Source organism: Nannobrachium achirus, assembly GCF_963921795.1.
Source record: "Nannobrachium achirus genome assembly, chromosome: 2".
Classification (NCBI taxonomy): Eukaryota; Metazoa; Chordata; class Actinopteri; order Myctophiformes; family Myctophidae; genus Nannobrachium; species Nannobrachium achirus.
The window spans coordinates 10,480,437-10,497,758 of NC_137811.1; the positions used below are offsets into that span (position 1 = coordinate 10,480,437).

The window sequence follows — 17,322 nt, forward strand, 5'->3', positions numbered from 1 at the left end:
GCTCAGCGGTGAATTTTATTGTATCCAGCCTGAGCTATATTCACAATACTTTATCCTGCCTATCTTATTGATATGCATCCAAGGCTTAAAGTTCTGTATCATTTTATCTTTGTGGATATCTTTTAGTTTTGCTATCTCATACCAAGCATACAGTATTTCTTATCTCAACCATGATTTGTTTTTCTTCGGTGTCCTTGTAGGCAACGTGAGTGGACACCGTAAGAAGCTGAAAGGGAAGAAGTTCCGGGCTCGCTCAAACTCCACAGAGTAAGTGTCCTGCGATGATGTCATGACAGGGTGTGATGTCATACCCTCCCCGTGTTGTAGATGTATGGATGCTGCTGTGCCCGCTGTGAACTACTCGATATCAAGTTCTATCGATAATCATCCTGGATATGCGTTTGAAAGTCAATCATTGGTTTAAGCGGGAAGATCAAGAGATTGAATTACTGATCATTTCTTTGTCCAGATTATGTACATACTTTGGTTGTACACATGCACATAAAACAAAAAAAAGCCTAGAATGCCACAATCTCTAATTCCACACCAGCTACTTTTCTCACAAGAAGAAAGGATGTGCCGGACAAACTGTTAAGGGCTATTCACTAGAAGCACAATAACTACCGGTATATTGGTAATTATGTAAGTGTCCACACGATAACGTTCATGAACACCAAACACCTGTGTCAGAGATGCGCACTTGGAGGGGGAGAGAGACAGAGTGATCTCTGTGGTGCTGAAAGACACATGACATATTATGGGTAATCTGACTCTGATTCGATGTTTATATCTTCATGAAATGACTCTGAAAGTGAAGCTAACAATATTATTTATGACTATCGTTGTCGTCATAGTTATAGTGGACTCCTCTTAAGTTAGAAGAGCGATTTTTCAAACAACATATTTATAGTTCTCCTTATACCGGTATGTGCTTGGTGTCATGCGAGTTATTCTGATGGTGTATCCATGGCCTGAAAATAATAAATGTTTTATCAACAGTATGTACAGCCGTTAAGCTACTGTATACAGTGCACTCTAGAAGCAGAGTAAATTGTGTAATAATGGCTAAGGACGTGTGGATTGTGAGAAAATACAGCACAGTGGGTTCGGTCTGTCTGTCTGTCTGTTTTAGAGGATAAGTCCTGCCGTTTTCCAACCTAAGTCCTATTTATTTTAGTTGTGGTCAACATGTTGATTGGTTATTGTAACAAATGTGTCACTTGTGGTGTCATTCTAGTCCTTTACATACTGGAGGCACTGCTCCATGTAGCTCATGTGTAGCTTGTAATCGGGGCAACCTACCATTCTGCACAACAGTATTACTGAAGTCATGTCTGATAATTATTCATTCATGGCTAAAGTAAATGTTCATAAATGCTGCATGAGCATTATTGTTAAAAGAGAAGGGTTTTCATTATGGCACTCAGCTCTGTTATTACAGTATTGTTTAGCTGTACTTCCGGTGCAGTACTTTATCAATAATCTTTTCAACAGAAACATCTAAATTAGGACTCAGGTTGAAAATTAAATGGACTTCTCCTGTTGGGTGTTGGTCTGTGAAGCAGTCTGCAACACACAGCATGACAGGAACTCAGTAACAAATTTGTCTGCCTGAGAATGGCATGGCCACTCATAGGCCTAACAGAATATGCAACTGAACCCACATAACAACAATAACAACAACATTGCAATGCTCTCCATAATGCTGCTGCTATTGTTATTAATATTGTAGTAGTAATTGGTGTTGTTTTGCAGTCTCATCCGCCATCTTGTCTTGCATCTTGGGGCGATGGGTCTTTATTCAGAATGTCTTTGTCCGCTCTCTCTCCTCTGCTCTGCTCTCCTAAAGATATCTCCTCTTCTTCCACCTCCTTGACTCATTTTGTTTTCTGCATTTCTTTTCCTTCATTCCTTCTCTCTCCTCCTTCCTCTCTTTGTCTTGTGTCCATCACCCCTCCCCTCCCCCTCCCACAGGTATTTAACCCCTCGCATCCAAACTGAGTGTTATGATGTAACTAAATGGGTAGAAGACGTGAATAGAAACACTCGGGGACCTTACCTTAGGTACTGCGACCTCTCAGACCACGTCTCTCTCCGCTCCTTTCCAAAAACGTCGACGGCTTTTGATTTGGTTTTATGTTTAAAGGGTAGAGTACGAAGGAGCTGCTATTCCCTCTGATGCCTGAAACTCTGAACTCTTGTTCCTTTTTTGACCAACAAGCAAGAAGCTCTTTATGTTCTATGTTCTATACTTCTTGAATTATCTGTTCTACGTACTTTGTTGTCAGAGGAAATGTTAAAACAGAAATACTAGTTAGTGCTTTATGAAAATGTTATTATGACAAAGAATTATGTCATTTCCTTATCTCCCCCTTGACTCTATCACCCTGTCTCTTCTCACTGCATGTTGAATGTTGTGTACTTGTGTTGTGTACTTGTGGTGTGTCTTATCATAATTGAATTGAAGTTGTCTTATTGTGTGTTGTCCTACAGTCACAAAGAGCAGTAACTTCTTTATTTAATTAACTGTTAAACAAAGGCAAAGCAGCAGGCCATGCTGATTTAGGCCACGATTAAAAGCTTTTGCTAAAGATGTCTCAGTCTGGACGGAACCTTAGTAGTTAAAAAAAAGTTGTTAAAAAAGTAGTTTTCTGTCAATGAATCCTGTCCATGAATCCTTGAATTCATGGAAATTTTCAAAGATTCTAGGATTTTTCACATTCCGAAGACAATAATTTGATGTCCGGCGGAGTCTCTCTGGTACTGAGGCTCAAACTGACCAATGACCCTGTCCTTAAATTATTGGCAAATGTAGAGACAGTACATTTCATCCTATCAGCAATTCACATTTAATATTCTTTGTAAAAACACCAATTCATATACAACATAGCTAATGAGTTATATACAGCATGGTGGATAGCTACTGCTCTTTCATTTTGTAGGTTAGTAATTCAAGGATATTAATGTTCAAAACAGCTCAACAGATATGTAGAACCTGAACCCATGTCAGTTCATCTGCAGTCTCACTCTCTATAGAACCCCCTCTCCCTAGAACACTGCTTCTCACTAAGTACAGGAATCTGGATGATACATGATACATATTCTATGTTTATAAAACATAGATATTTCTCTGTGATCCTATAACCAATTGTGGTTATAGGATAGAGCATTTTGGTTGTGTTTGAGAAGCATTGTGCTAGACTGTGACAACTAATTCTAGGTTCAGTTGTCACTAAACAACTATGATTGTTCAACCATCTCACAGAGCCATTGTATTATGACTGCTGCACACTCACTAAACTATACTGCTGTTCCCAACCCCAAATTACCATTCTGCTGGTCTGGCATATTTAGCCCATTGACGAGCACATATTGTAGGTAATGCAACAGAATTGATTATTGCATCTTTATTTTTGTTATATTTCTATAGTGCCTATAGGAATATATAGTTCCTATAGTAGTTCACCCACAAAATGTATGTAATGTACCCACAAAACACCTTTTTGGACACTGCTCCTACAGATTTTGGCCTAAAATCACTCAAAGCATTACACAGTATCTCTAAAGTCATGTCATCAACATGGATCTGTCCCATTTCCCATATTCACACCTGATTGGCTACGATTGCCTTCTAAAGTTTGTCTATGCGACCTGGCGGTCGCTTATCTCCCGATTAGGGAGTCTTACTGGTGTAAAAATACTTTGTATGGCAGTATAGTCGTAGTATTGTGTGCGGTACTGATGCAGGATCAGCTAGGGTCAACTTTGACCGTGGTTCCATGTGTAGAATACATGTTTGTTTGAATATTGATTTGAGACTTTCAGTTACTCAACTTTGGTCTGGCCTGCTGTTCCACTCCATATTACCCAGCATTCTCCCCACTGCCCAATCTGTTGCCTGACACTTCCTGTTCAGCACTTTGCCACAGGCCTGAGCTCAAACCATCCAACCTCATGTGACAACAACAACACCTGAATGACCCAACCTCATGCCTGCCATGTCTTCATTTCCCCATAGCAGCTTGCATCTCTGTCCTGCTCCCTCCATCTCTGGGTGTGGTGTGCCATGACAATGAAAACACCATGCTGTCGTCGCAGGTTGACCATGTCAGCGTGAGCGATGTGAACGATTGGCCAAACCAGTGCTGAGTACTTCCTGTTGTAACAGAGGTTGCTGATAAAAGCTGTGCTCTGCTCTGAACATCAGGCATACAAAAAAAGAAAAAAGAAATAGAGATAAAGACAGAACTTTGCTTCATTAATGCTTCTCTGCTTCATTTTTGTTCGGTTACCATACAGCCTTTTAAGAGCAACCTCTTTCTTTCAAGGGAAAGCTACAACTTAAGTTCTGACTGAAAAGGAGGATGTTGGCCAAACTCATAGGTGATCTTAAAAAGCATAGCCTAAACGCTAAACCCCATCAACTCCAATCCACAACCAAACCTATAAATTAACTTAAATTAATGAATTAATATGTCTTTGGGCAACTGAATCCTACATCCATCTTACTCCAGAGAAAAGGTCATGCCTGAATGATGTCACTTCCTGTCCCCCCCTCCTCCCGTACAGGACGCTGTCCCCGGCCAAGTCTCCCACGTCCTCCACAGGGTCCATCGCATCCAGTCGGCGCTACCCCTACCCCATGCCCCCCCTGCCTGACGACCAGAGGAAGGCCAACAGGCAGAGTGCCAGAGTGAGTAGACCTCCACTGGAGCAGGGCTTTAAAGGGCACAGTTCTCTCCTTGCTGGTTTAGTACTTTACCCATTCAGTCCCCTAGGCCTATTCTAAATTCTGAATCCTAACCACAGCTCATTCCTAGTGGCTGTTTAAGTACACACAACGAGTTTCGAGACGGTACCATGGTGCAAACTGGAGTTATAGCTTATTACTTAAGCCCGCCCTCTCTTAAGCCCCGCCCGTTTCTTCCTATTGGCTGAGCTTTAAACAGCCATAACTCCAGTTTGCAGCATTGTACTGTCTCAGAATTCGGTGTGTGTACTTACACGACCAATAGGAATGATCTGTAATTGCTTAAGCCCCACCCCCTCTGCCTTCCTATTGGCTGGGCTTTATACAGCCATAACTCCACTTCCCAACACGTTAGTGGTCTCAAACTCGGTGGGTGTTCCCACAGTCCCAACAGCTAACTGCTAATGCTAACCGTTACTTATGCTAATGCTAAAGCTAAAAATGCTAATGCTACTGCTAATGCTAAAAATACTAATGCTAAAAATACTAATGCTAACTAATGCTAAAAATGTTAATGCTAATACTAAAATGGCTAATGCTAATGTTAGAAATGCCAATGATGAAAATGCTAATGCTAAAAATGCTAATGCTAGCTAATGCAAAAAATGCTAATGCTCATGTAAAAAATGCAAAAAATGCTAAAGCTAATGCTAATTGCTAATACAAATGTTAATGCTAAAAATGTTAATGTTAAAATGTTAATGTTAATTGCGACCGTCAGGGAGCAGTTTACTATGAAAACCTCCACCGGCCGTCCGTCGGTCGGTCGGTTGGTCGGTCGGTCGGTCACACGTCACACGTCACACCTTTGCCCTGCTCATATCTCCGCATCAGTATGACATCACACCACATGTGTACACAAACCTTTGTGTACGTTGCTGTGGCAACAGTCTGTTGTTGCTGGTTTGTTAGTGTACGTTAGCAACCACCTTAGCAACCATGGTTTTACCCTAGCAACCGTTTACCCTAGCAACCAACTGTTTACCATAGCAAGCATGTTTTTTTACCCTAGCAACCAACTGTTTACCATAGCAACCAGATACGCAGAGCAGGGATCTCCATATATGGGCATAAACAGGTGACATCACACTGATGTCAGATACTCAGAGCAGGGATTTCTCCATAATATATGGGCATAAAAGGGATTCTGTTAGGGATCTCCATATATGGGCATACAAGGGATTCTGTTAGGGATCTCCATATATGGGCATAAAAGGGATTCTGTTAGGGATCTCCATATATGGGCATAAAAGGGATTCTGTTAGGGATCTCCATATATGGGCATAAAAGGGATTCTGTTAGGGATCTCCATATATGGGCATAAAAGGGATTCTGTTAGGGATCTCCATATATGGGCATAAAAGGGATTCTGTTAGGGATCTCCATATATGGGCATAAAAGGGATTCTGTTAGCTGTTAGTGATCTCCATATATGGGCATAAAAGGGATGCTGTTAGGGATCTCCATATATGGGCATAAAAGGGATTCTGTTAGGGATCTCCATATATGTGCATGAAAGGGATTCTGTTAGGGATCTCCATATATGGGCATAAAAGGGATTGTATCCCAGATGATGCCCTGTTAGGAGATCCACACTAACAGAATCCATATATGGTCCTACCGACAGCTGCTATAAGCCAACCCTGGCGATAAGGTCTGAGTCGAAGAAATGCTTCTTTCCTGGCAAGAATTGCCCCTTTATCCTGTAGGGCTCGTTTGTGTATTGTATGACATCACGCCACATCATCGGCTGAGGACTGTGTGATGTCATCATATCTCCATATATGGAGACATAAGTTGCTCATGCCCAAATATGGGCTGGTGAGGTCAGACTTAGTGTGATGCGTAGGTTATCTCCATATATGGAGATTCAACTTCAATGAGTAACCATGGCAAACTGTCAACTGCCCGTATGTCTTTGCGACCGTCAGGGAGCAGTTTACTATGAAAACCTCCACCGGCCGTCCGTCCGTCCGTCGGTCGGTCGGTCGGTCGTTCACACGTCAGCGTCACACGTCACACCTTTGCCCTGCTCATATCTCCGCATCAGTATATAGGGCTTGTTTGTTTATTGTATGACATCACGCCACATCATCAGCTGTGGACTCTGTGATGTCATCGTATCGCATCAGTATATAGGGCTTGTTTGTTTATTGTATGACATCACGCCACATCATCAGCTGTGGACTCTGTGATGTCATCGTATCTCCATATATGGCCATCTCCGTATATGGAGATATAAGTCGTCCATGCCCAAGTATGGGCTGGTGAGGTCAGACTTTGTGTGATGCGTAGGTTATCTCCATATATGGAGATTCAACATTCCAGGCAATGCTCTCTTCCCTGGTGAGAATTGCCCCTTTATATAGGGCTTGTTTGTGTATTGTATGACATCACGCCACATCATCAGCTGTGGACTCTGTGATGTCATCGTATCTCCATATATGGCCATCTCCGTATATGGAGATATAAGTCGTCCATGCCCAAGTATGGGCTGGTGAGGTCAGACTTTGTGTGATGCGTAGGTTATCTCCATATATGGAGATTCAACATTCCAGGTGTAACTATGGCTACCCGTATGACGTGAGAGGTGGAGGTTGTGATATTTGTGGAGATAAGCGACCAACGGTCGCTTATCTCCCGATTAGGGAGTCTTACTGGTGATAATTGGTAAAACAAATTTTTTGGCCTATTTGTGGAGATAAGCGACCAACGGTCGCTTATCTCCCGATTAGGGAGTCTTACTGGTAGTAAACTGCTCCCTAACGGTCGCAACTAAACTGCGACCTGACGGTCGCAATTTTGCGACCGTCAGGGAGCAGTTTACTATGAAAACCTCCACCGGCCGTCCGTCGGTCGGTCGGTCGGTCGGTCGGTCGGTCGGTCGGTCGGTCACACGTCACACCTTTGCCCTGCTCATATCTCCGCATCAGTATATAGGGCTTGTTTGTTTATTGTATGACATCACGCCACATCATCAGCTGTGGACTCTGTGATGTCATCGTATCGCATCAGTATATAGGGCTTGTTTGTTTATTGTATGACATCACGCCACATCATCAGCTGTGGACTCTGTGATGTCATCGTATCTCCATATATGGCCATCTCCGTATATGGAGATATAAGTCGTCCATGCCCAAGTATGGGCTGGTGAGGTCAGACTTTGTGTGATGCGTAGGTTATCTCCATATATGGAGATTCAACATTCCAGGCAATGCTCTCTTCCCTGGTGAGAATTGCCCCTTTATATAGGGCTTGTTTGTGTATTGTATGACATCACGCCACATCATCAGCTGTGGACTCTGTGATGTCATCGTATCTCCATATATGGCCATCTCCGTATATGGAGATATAAGTCGTCCATGCCCAAGTATGGGCTGGTGAGGTCAGACTTTGTGTGATGCGTAGGTTATCTCCATATATGGAGATTCAACATTCCAGTTGTAACTATGGCTACCCGTATGACGTGAGAGGTGGAGGTTGTGATATTTGTGGAGATAAGCGACCAGCGGTCGCTTATCTCCCGATTAGGGAGTCTTACTGGTACTTGACCTTATACATATAGAATGTTTATGCTTATTGCGACCGTAAGGTCGCAGTTTAGTTGCGACCGTCAGGGAGCAGTTTACTATGAAAACCTCCACCGGCCGTCCGTCGGTCGGTCGGTCGGTCGGTCACACGTCACACGTCACACCTTTGCCCTGCTCATATCTCCGCATCAGTATATAGGGCTTGTTTGTTTATTGTATGACATCACGCCACATCATCAGCTGTGGACACTGTGATGTCATCGTATCGCATCAGTATATAGGGCTTGTTTGTTTATTGTATGACATCACGCCACATCATCAGCTGTGGACTCTGTGATGTCATCGTATCTCCATATATGGCCATCTCCGTATATGGAGATATAAGTCGTCCATGCCCAAGTATGGGCTGGTGAGGTCAGACTTTGTGTGATGCGTAGGTTATCTCCATATATGGAGATTCAACATTCCAGGCAATGCTCTCTTCCCTGGTGAGAATTGCCCCTTTATATAGGGCTTGTTTGTGTATTGTATGACATCACGCCACATCATCAGCTGTGGACTCTGTGATGTCATCGTATCTCCATATATGGCCATCTCCGTATATGGAGATATAAGTCGTCCATGCCCAAGTATGGGCTGGTGAGGTCAGACTTTGTGTGATGCGTAGGTTATCTCCATATATGGAGATTCAACATTCCAGGTGTAACTATGGCTACCCGTATGACGTGAGAGGTGGAGGTTGTGATATTTGTGGAGGTCGCTTATCTCCCGATTAGGGAGTCTTACTGGTATCAAAACCTCCACCGGCCGTCGGTCGGTCGGTCGGTCGGTCGGTCGGTCGGTCACACGTCACACGTCACACCTTTGCCCTGCTCATATCTCCGCATCAGTATATAGGGCTTGTTTGTTTATTGTATGACATCACGCCACATCATCAGCTGTGGACTCTGTGATGTCATCGTATCGCATCAGTATATAGGGCTTGTTTGTTTATTGTATGACATCACGCCACATCATCAGCTGTGGACTCTGTGATGTCATCGTATCTCCATATATGGCCATCTCCGTATATGGAGATGTAAGTCGTCCATGCCCAAGTATGGGCTGGTGAGGTCAGACTTTGTGTGATGCGTAGGTTATCTCCATATATGGAGATTCAACATTCCAGGCAATGCTCTCTTCCCTGGTGAGAATTGCCCTTTTATATAGGGCTTGTTTGTGTATTGTATGACATCACGCCACATCATCAGCTGTGGACTCTGTGATGTCATCGTATCTCCATATATGGCCATCTCCGTATATGGAGATATAAGTCGTCCATGCCCAAGTATGGGCTGGTGAGGTCAGACTTTGTGTGATGCGTAGGTTATCTCCATATATGGAGATTCAACATTCCAGGTGTAACTATGGCTACCCGTATGACGTGAGAGGTGGAGGTTGTGATATTTGTGGAGATAAGCGACCAACGGTCGCTTATCTCCCGATTAGGGAGTCTTACTGGTGTTAATGCTAAAAATAATAATGCTAACACCAACTGCTACACAAGGATACACACACTTGAGCTGCAGGCACACTTAACATTTCTTAGAAATGTTCTTTTCTAGTATAAAATATTTGAAAAGCATGGTGGGGCCCCTTTAATTATAAGTATGGCGGATTACAATAAGTGTTTTGCCATTGCATGGCAGGCACACTTAATAACCGAGGGGGATAGCAGCCTAGTGGGTGGGGATGTCAGACTTTGGTGCTCGGGCTTTAAGATTGTGTTGAATCATAACATTTATGAAGAAAAAGATATTGTCGAAAGGGGGGTATTATTACTTTAGGTGGAATGAAAAAATCTGGCATTTAGAAAAGGGGGGACATTACGTTTTTTCCAGCATCAATATAAAGTAGCTTTGTAATGAAATCACCGGTTACTATTGCAGGCTGATGTGTTTGTGTTTGTTTTCTTGCAGCTGTGGGAAACGTCAATATAAACCCTGTTCTCTGCTGCCCTCTGCTGCCCAAAGCTACTTAAGAACTCCACCTTTCTCTCCGTTTTTATCAATGGAAATAACACACACACGTGAAGCAAAATTGACTCTAAAATGACAACAACAACAACAACGAGAGAGGGGGCGTCCCACTGGAGTGCAAAAGTGGCACCAAAAGAGGCACGTGTGAATGAGTGTAACGGAGGCCTCCAACAAGACCTGAGCCTTGCTCAACGGCAACAAGGAGCGGGTGTCGGTTCATTCCCCCCGGAAACCCCCCACCCACCCCTGTGGAGCTCAGACTCCAGCCTGCTCCGGACTGCTCAGGCCTCGCCGACGACGGGATTCAAACCCACAACTTCTTCTCTTTTCTGTAAATCCTCGCCCACCATAGTGTTGGCTGCCATGTCCCCCCCCCCCCCACACACACACACACATAGACACACACACACACACACAGACTCAACTTTTGACCTTACCGCCATGCATCTCCCTTCAAGGATTATGCTGATTGGAGCTGATACTCTACCGTACGGGGGGAGGGGCGGGACAGCTTCCTCTGGAAGCACGCGCACCACTGCAGAGACGAACACTTGGCGTCCGCGTATGCATGACATCCAACGCTGTCGTACTGAATCCCACCTCCTTATCACCCTCCGCCCCTCGCCACCGAGAGACGAGGGCACCGTTCCGGATGACCTGGAGAGACAGTGTGTGTGTGGGGGTGTGGGTATGGGCTGGTGATTTGACATCCCAGGCGTGTAGACGACTCCTCCCCACCTATAGGCTCCTAGCAGCGATCCCATAGCTCATTATTACCCCTGATTTATACTTGGTTGCATGCCCGGTGTCTTAGCTCTCAACGTGGCTCGCTGTGACGCAATGAGAGCTTGGAGATCGCCTGTTTTAGTTTCAAGACACCGCACTGCAACTAAGTACGAAGCAGGCGTTATTCTTACTATAGCCTTGTAGAGCTGAGCCCTTAATGTTGGTGTGTAAATATGTACAGGCAAGGACAGCCAATGAGACCACTTCTTCACGCTCTTTTTGAAGAGGAAGAGTTGCTCCTCTCCTCTTCCTCCCTGCTGTGTGTGTGTGCGTGTGTGTGTGTGTGTGTGTGTGTGTGTGTGTGTGTGTGTGTGTGTGTGTGTGTGTGTGTGTGTGTGTTGTAGTGTTCTTCCCTCTGTCTCTTCCTGTGTGATGTGCTGTCGCTCACGCCCACTTCCTCCTGTGGCAGAATGGAAGGAGTTTGTCTGCTTTCCTCCTGCCACTACAGGAGAAATGCATGCACATTCAACTGGGATTGATTCAACCATCCATTGATGAATCCACTGATTGACGGCTCATTTGTAGTGCGTCCGTCACGCGAATGTGTCTCTCGGCGAAAATAACATATTTTCAATTGTAAAAAAAACGTGTGGCGCCATGTTCATTCCACTCACAAACATATTTTTGGAGAAATATGTTATTTTTGTCGAGCAAACGTGGTGGTTTGACAAAGTTTCAATTAGATTTAAGAAGTTGATGTTGATTTTTGGCGCACTGTATTATTAATGAAGAATGTTATGGAGTTGACTGTCGATGAAGAGAGTGATTTCTCTCCTCTTTTATTTAACTAAGAGTCCAGTAGGTTTGCCGTCTCCTTCCGTGCCCTCGGTACAGAGACGGGATAGAAAGAAGTGTTTTCTATTTATTTTTTGGTGTAGCTATAGACGTGAATGATGCCCCTTGTTTCACCTCTTTCTCACCTGGATGCTAGATCCAGATGTCTTTTAGTTTGCTCTGACGCTATCTATGGATGTATTGAGGCCCGCACTGAAAGCTACACGACACGCACACCAAGAAGACACTGGCTTTAGCTGAATGTGACACTGAAGTCCCACCGTGAAGATGAGCGACAACAGTTAGCGGCTCTAAACCCCTGTTTGCTGAGAATCTGGGAAGTTGGGATTGAAATGGGTCTTCTTTTGTTTGTTTTTTGGCTGTGATGCTACAGACATTTAGCCTTGCAGGTGATGAATCCTTAGTGTACAGTGCTTGCTGTTTTAAGAGCGTTTAGCATGACAGTGGCCTTCTGTCTGTCCTCTGCTAATGGTGCGTTTCTTTACAGGGGAAATGAGCATGTTAAGCCACTTTATTCCTTTTCTGACACACTACACTGACAGCAGACGGAACTGCAAGACGCCTAGAAAGCCGGAGTTACACTTGGTTGTGTGCCGTGTCGTGCTACAAAAATAGCAGATCTGCAAACCTGCGGATCGGCTGTGTTCGGGGCTCGACACCAGCACTCAACTGAGTATAAATCAGCATTTAAGGCCAGCTGGTCATGGGATCAATCCGCAGTGGTTGAAAGACGAGCGAGAATCTATGAATTGATATAACGATGCTGTGCACAGACTTTTGACTGCGCATGCCAGCATCACAGTTTGATTCCTTTCTTTTTGTTTTGTTTTAAATCTATCTGAGATCCATTCTCCATAACAACTTGATTAAACACTAAAGGCTAATTTATACTTTGTCGCACGGCTGTGTCAAACAACAAAGTATAAATGAAGCCATCTGTAGATACTATTCTGTCTTAAGGCTCTCTCTCTCTCTCTCTCTCTCTCTCTCTCTCTCTCTCTCTCTCTCTCTCTCTCTCTCTCTCTCTCTTATGTGGTTTAGCTGCCTTTTTTGGTTCCTTTCAATGTGGGCCTGTTCGTTTTAAGTTCTTGTATGCACTAAGACTGTATAGAGATACTAAGATCTTCACAATATTAGATTAATATTGCTACCAGATGACAAGTATCTTTTGTTTTTTTACTCTCAAGTACCTTTATAATGTTGTCTTTTTTCTCTCAGTATTATGTACAGCAGTTATTCAAATGGTAATTGAATGAAGTGCATTATTGTAATTGTGCATTGATGGGTGTGGGCGGGGAGCTGCTTTGAGTTGGTTCTTTCTGTTTAAAGCACACTTATCTGGGGGGTGATTCCCAGCTGTTACTACTTACTCTAGCATGTGAAGATCTGTGTGATGTCTAATGTATATGTCTTGGACACAGCTACAGTATGACGGCATGGAGCAGGAATGCCTTAGAGATCTGTCCTGGTGAGCTGATGATGTTGCCTTTTTCTCGCTGCCAGAGCTTTTGGTTTTCACTGCTGAGTAAAAGTCACACCGTCCAAGCTGGAAAGCGAGTATCGTGTTCACGATTCTTGAGCAATATCTTAAACATCTCAATACTGTGCGGAAATCAACTGCGGTTCAAAATGTCTCCACGTGTCTGTCTGTGTCACACACTGTCCTGTAAGAAACTTGGAGCTTGTTGTTTAGGGTGTGGACCATGATTATTTGTTTTTGTCACCATGATTTTTGGTACAAATGTCAATCTTTTTTCATTTTGTCCCCAATGTAGTTGTTTCCAGTGTCCTCTGTGTGTAAAGTCTCTGTCACTGCCAGCCCTGACTGTTTGGTCTCAGGGAGGGTATACAGTAGACCAGTGGTTCCCAAACCTTTTAGCTCAAGACCCAAAAGAGAAATGAGACGTTTGGCCGGGACCCAAACTAGTGAAAATAGCAGATCTACAAGCTCAGACAGTGTGCGCGAGTATTGGGGATCTGCTATTTTCACTACATATTAAATGTCTGAATGTCTTATTTATTCATGGAAAATTAGATTTGTATTTTATTTCATGAAATACTTTTTGAAAAATGTTGGAATTGTTGTTAATTGATGAAAAGACCTGTGTGAAACACACATGCGGTGTCTCCATGCTGGTCAGTGTGACAAATCATCAGACACAGAGCTCTCCTCCATAAAACACTCCTTCACACTTTCTCAAATCACAGCTAAAGTTGAGATTTTATGATCAATTATTTGTCTTTTCTTAGCAGATTTCATTAATTTCATGAAATTGCATTTCTATTTAAATGAGTGTTCTTCTGAGATTCACACCAGAACCATATTTGACCTGTGGACCTTTAGCCCCAACACATTTAGTTTAAAGTGTCAGTCCTTGATATGACATATTTCTTCTCCAGAGATACCTGGTAAACATCACACCTAACTGTCCTACTGTCTTGTCCCCAGTAAGTGGAATGTGTTCATGGGTTCATTTGATACATCTTTCCCCCCTCCAAATGTAATGTAGCCAATAACTTTGTAAGCCATTCCTTATCCCAATTTAGACCTTATGCCAATTCATTCCTCCCAGTGTTTGTCACTGCTGTTGGTCCCTGTTGACTCACCTGCCAGTGAGGAGCCTCCAAGATTTCTCCACTTATCCAAGACAGTCATGGACTTAATTTGATTTGGATGTAATGTTTAATTATATATCAATATCTTCTTGTGAAGGTTTCTGGCCATGCTATAGCATTTCATTTTCATCATGTCACTGATCTGTGGTTAACGCTACAAGGCTCATTTGTATTTAACAATGAACTGAATTCTCACTTCCATATCTCATATTATGTAGTATTGTACATTGAGTCCAGTTCAGCTGGCTGAGCCACACTGCTCTTAACAGGTCCATGGACATCACTATTGTCCAGACTGTAGTCTTAACAGGTCCATGGACATCACTATTGTCCAGACTGTAGTCTTAACAGGTACATATACATCACTCTGGTTCCCAGTCCGTCTCCACACTGCAGTTTGTGTCTTTTTCTTTTGGATGGATGCTGTACATAGACTGACCATGCAAAAACCCAACGCCCACATTTATTTTCTCTCTTACTCAATCATTCAGTATTGTAATATATTTAATATAAAATAAAACTTTCATCAAGATATTGTGTGTTCATGAATGTATATTTACATGAAACACGAAAGTGGCTAAGTATATCACTGCCTTAAAGGAGTAGCTCACCCCCAAAATGAAAGATTTCCCCTATCGATTAGGCCTACTCACCGCATGCATGGCGACCCCCATTGTTTTCGGATGGAGACACAAATGCATTTGTGTACTGGACTCAAGTCTCCTTGGGGTGGGTAATCGATGAGTAATCATTTTGGGGTTGAACTATTCCTTTAAATCACTAAACCACTGCATTATTTTAATGTCTCTGATAGGATAGTACTGGAAAAGTTTAAATAAAACTGCTATTCATGATGTGTGGTTGTAGCAGGATAATATCCTGTCTGCTGTGTTTAGGGAGGTCGGGAATTGTGGAATTGTGAAAGTGAACATTCAGTAACTGTGAGGCTCACACATTATATTTAACCACTTGAACACCAGCATCCCTATCCTGGGGGGAACATTTGTAAAAAAAGGCAGATCTATAAGCTCTATATCAGCTATTTTTAGCACAGAGATTTGGCGTAGATGGAAAAGAGCGGTCCAAGTACAGTTCCAACTGGGGTGTGTTTGTGGATCAGAGGGTTTCAGTGTTTAAGGACATACAGAAGAACAAGCCTTCATGTCAGTATCAGTACAGGAAGTGATCAGACTGTCAGCAAGAACAATCCAACAAGTCAAGGTTCAGGGTTTCTTTATAATCTCCTGTAAAGGTACATAACAGTCACATTGGGGTGGGGAGCTGTATTACACCAGGGCTCCACTAGGAGCGCTGTACCGGCAGGGCGTCACAAGGGGGGGAAAGGTGGGACTGAGCTACTAGGGTCCAAGGTGGACAGGCCTTAATTATTTTATACTTTAATGTTATACTATTGAAAAATAGCTAATATATAAGCTCACAGCGCGGCACCGGGTGCCCGGCTGTGAGCTTGTAGATCTGCTATTTTTGATAAGTTGTGAAAATGTGTGCAAATCTTTGAATATGTGTATTTTTTTTCGAACATTTGTAACTCAAATTTTGCTTCTGGGGGGGTCCCCGGAACTAAATATTTTGAGATGGGGTCCCTGGCCAAATACATATCATTTTGGGGGTCCTTCACATGAAACAGTCTGAGCACATACAGGTAGAAACATAGGTTTTTCAAAAAATCTTTCAAAAAAGGATTTGAAATATTCAAAGACTTGCACAAATGTTCATGATTTAAAAAAAATAGCAGATCTACAAGCTTGCAGCGCAGCACTCAGTGCCGCGCTGTGAGCTTGTAGATCTATTTTTCAATAGTTAAAGCACAACACAACGCGTAATAATGCATTCCCAGTCTAAATGGTTTAAACCCCCTCCCCCTATGAAGAACATTCATGGGGGGCCCACAGTGAATCCTTGTACCCAGGGCCCAGTATTTGGTGTGACACCCCTGTGTGCCGACGTCTAAAAATGAACCAGGGTGAATTGGGCGTCCGACACCGGCACCGAACGCAGCACAACGTCAGCAATGGAGCTTCCTTCATTGATTAAAAAGGAACGTTCCCTGTGTTGGTGCTGATGAGACGCCCGATGGCTGCAGTGGAGCCCTGGTGTTAGTGTTTCCCAAGATGATGTTTCTTTCATTTGTTTTCTTTCAAACACTAAAGATTAATGATAATTTAATAAGATAATCTATTAACAATCTATGTAGATATTTTAGGCATGTCATTATAGGCGGAACGTTTTACCCAAGATTCCCAAAGATTAAAAAAAAATAAGTAAAAATAGCAGATCTACAAGCTCCTCCTCTAAGTGTAGGAGGGGGCGTGTCTGATCAAATGAATCAACTCTAAATATTGAATCAACTTAAAAACTGTCTGGGGTGAAACACAACAGCCTGAGTAGATGTTAAAATGAGACCAGAACAAAGCAAAGAATTATTGTAACAATTTAACATTTATTTTCTAATAAAACAGCTTTTTCCTGGATTGCTTGAGCACATTACTCCAAACATAAGTGTCTTTTACAACAGGGGTTCTCAAAGTAGGGTCCGTGGACCCCCAGGGGTCCTTGAGGGGGTTGCATATAGGGTCCCCAGCAAAACAATAGTTGTGAACCAAATGAGCCCTCACAGGTCTGTAACTCTGAGAGTGTACAAATGGAACCAAATTGACCCGTAAGGGTCCATTTGGTTCCATTTATACACTCTCAGAGTTATGAGGGTATGATGGCCTAACGTTGAAATGTTGTAAAAAGTTTGAGAACCACAGTTTTACAACACAGTTCAAACACTGTTCTAAAATTAAACACTTTTCATTTACAA

The 17,322-nt window shown here is 43.0% G+C and overlaps 1 protein-coding gene across 1 annotated transcript in view; it reads left to right on the forward strand.

Annotated features, from left to right (window-relative positions):
• The window catches only part of adam22 (ADAM metallopeptidase domain 22), a gene marked incomplete at both ends in the record, with an annotated part of 158,041 nt that extends 144,690 nt beyond the window's left edge, over window positions 1-13,351 (forward strand). Inside the window, 3 exons of the mRNA XM_080739570.1 lie at window positions 201-267; window positions 4,570-4,693; window positions 13,301-13,351. Coding sequence (XP_080595696.1) covers window positions 201-267; window positions 4,570-4,693; window positions 13,301-13,351 — 242 coding nt within the window. The remainder of the gene's footprint in view (window positions 1-200; window positions 268-4,569; window positions 4,694-13,300) is intronic.
• Between the last annotated feature and the right edge of the window lie 3,971 nt (window positions 13,352-17,322).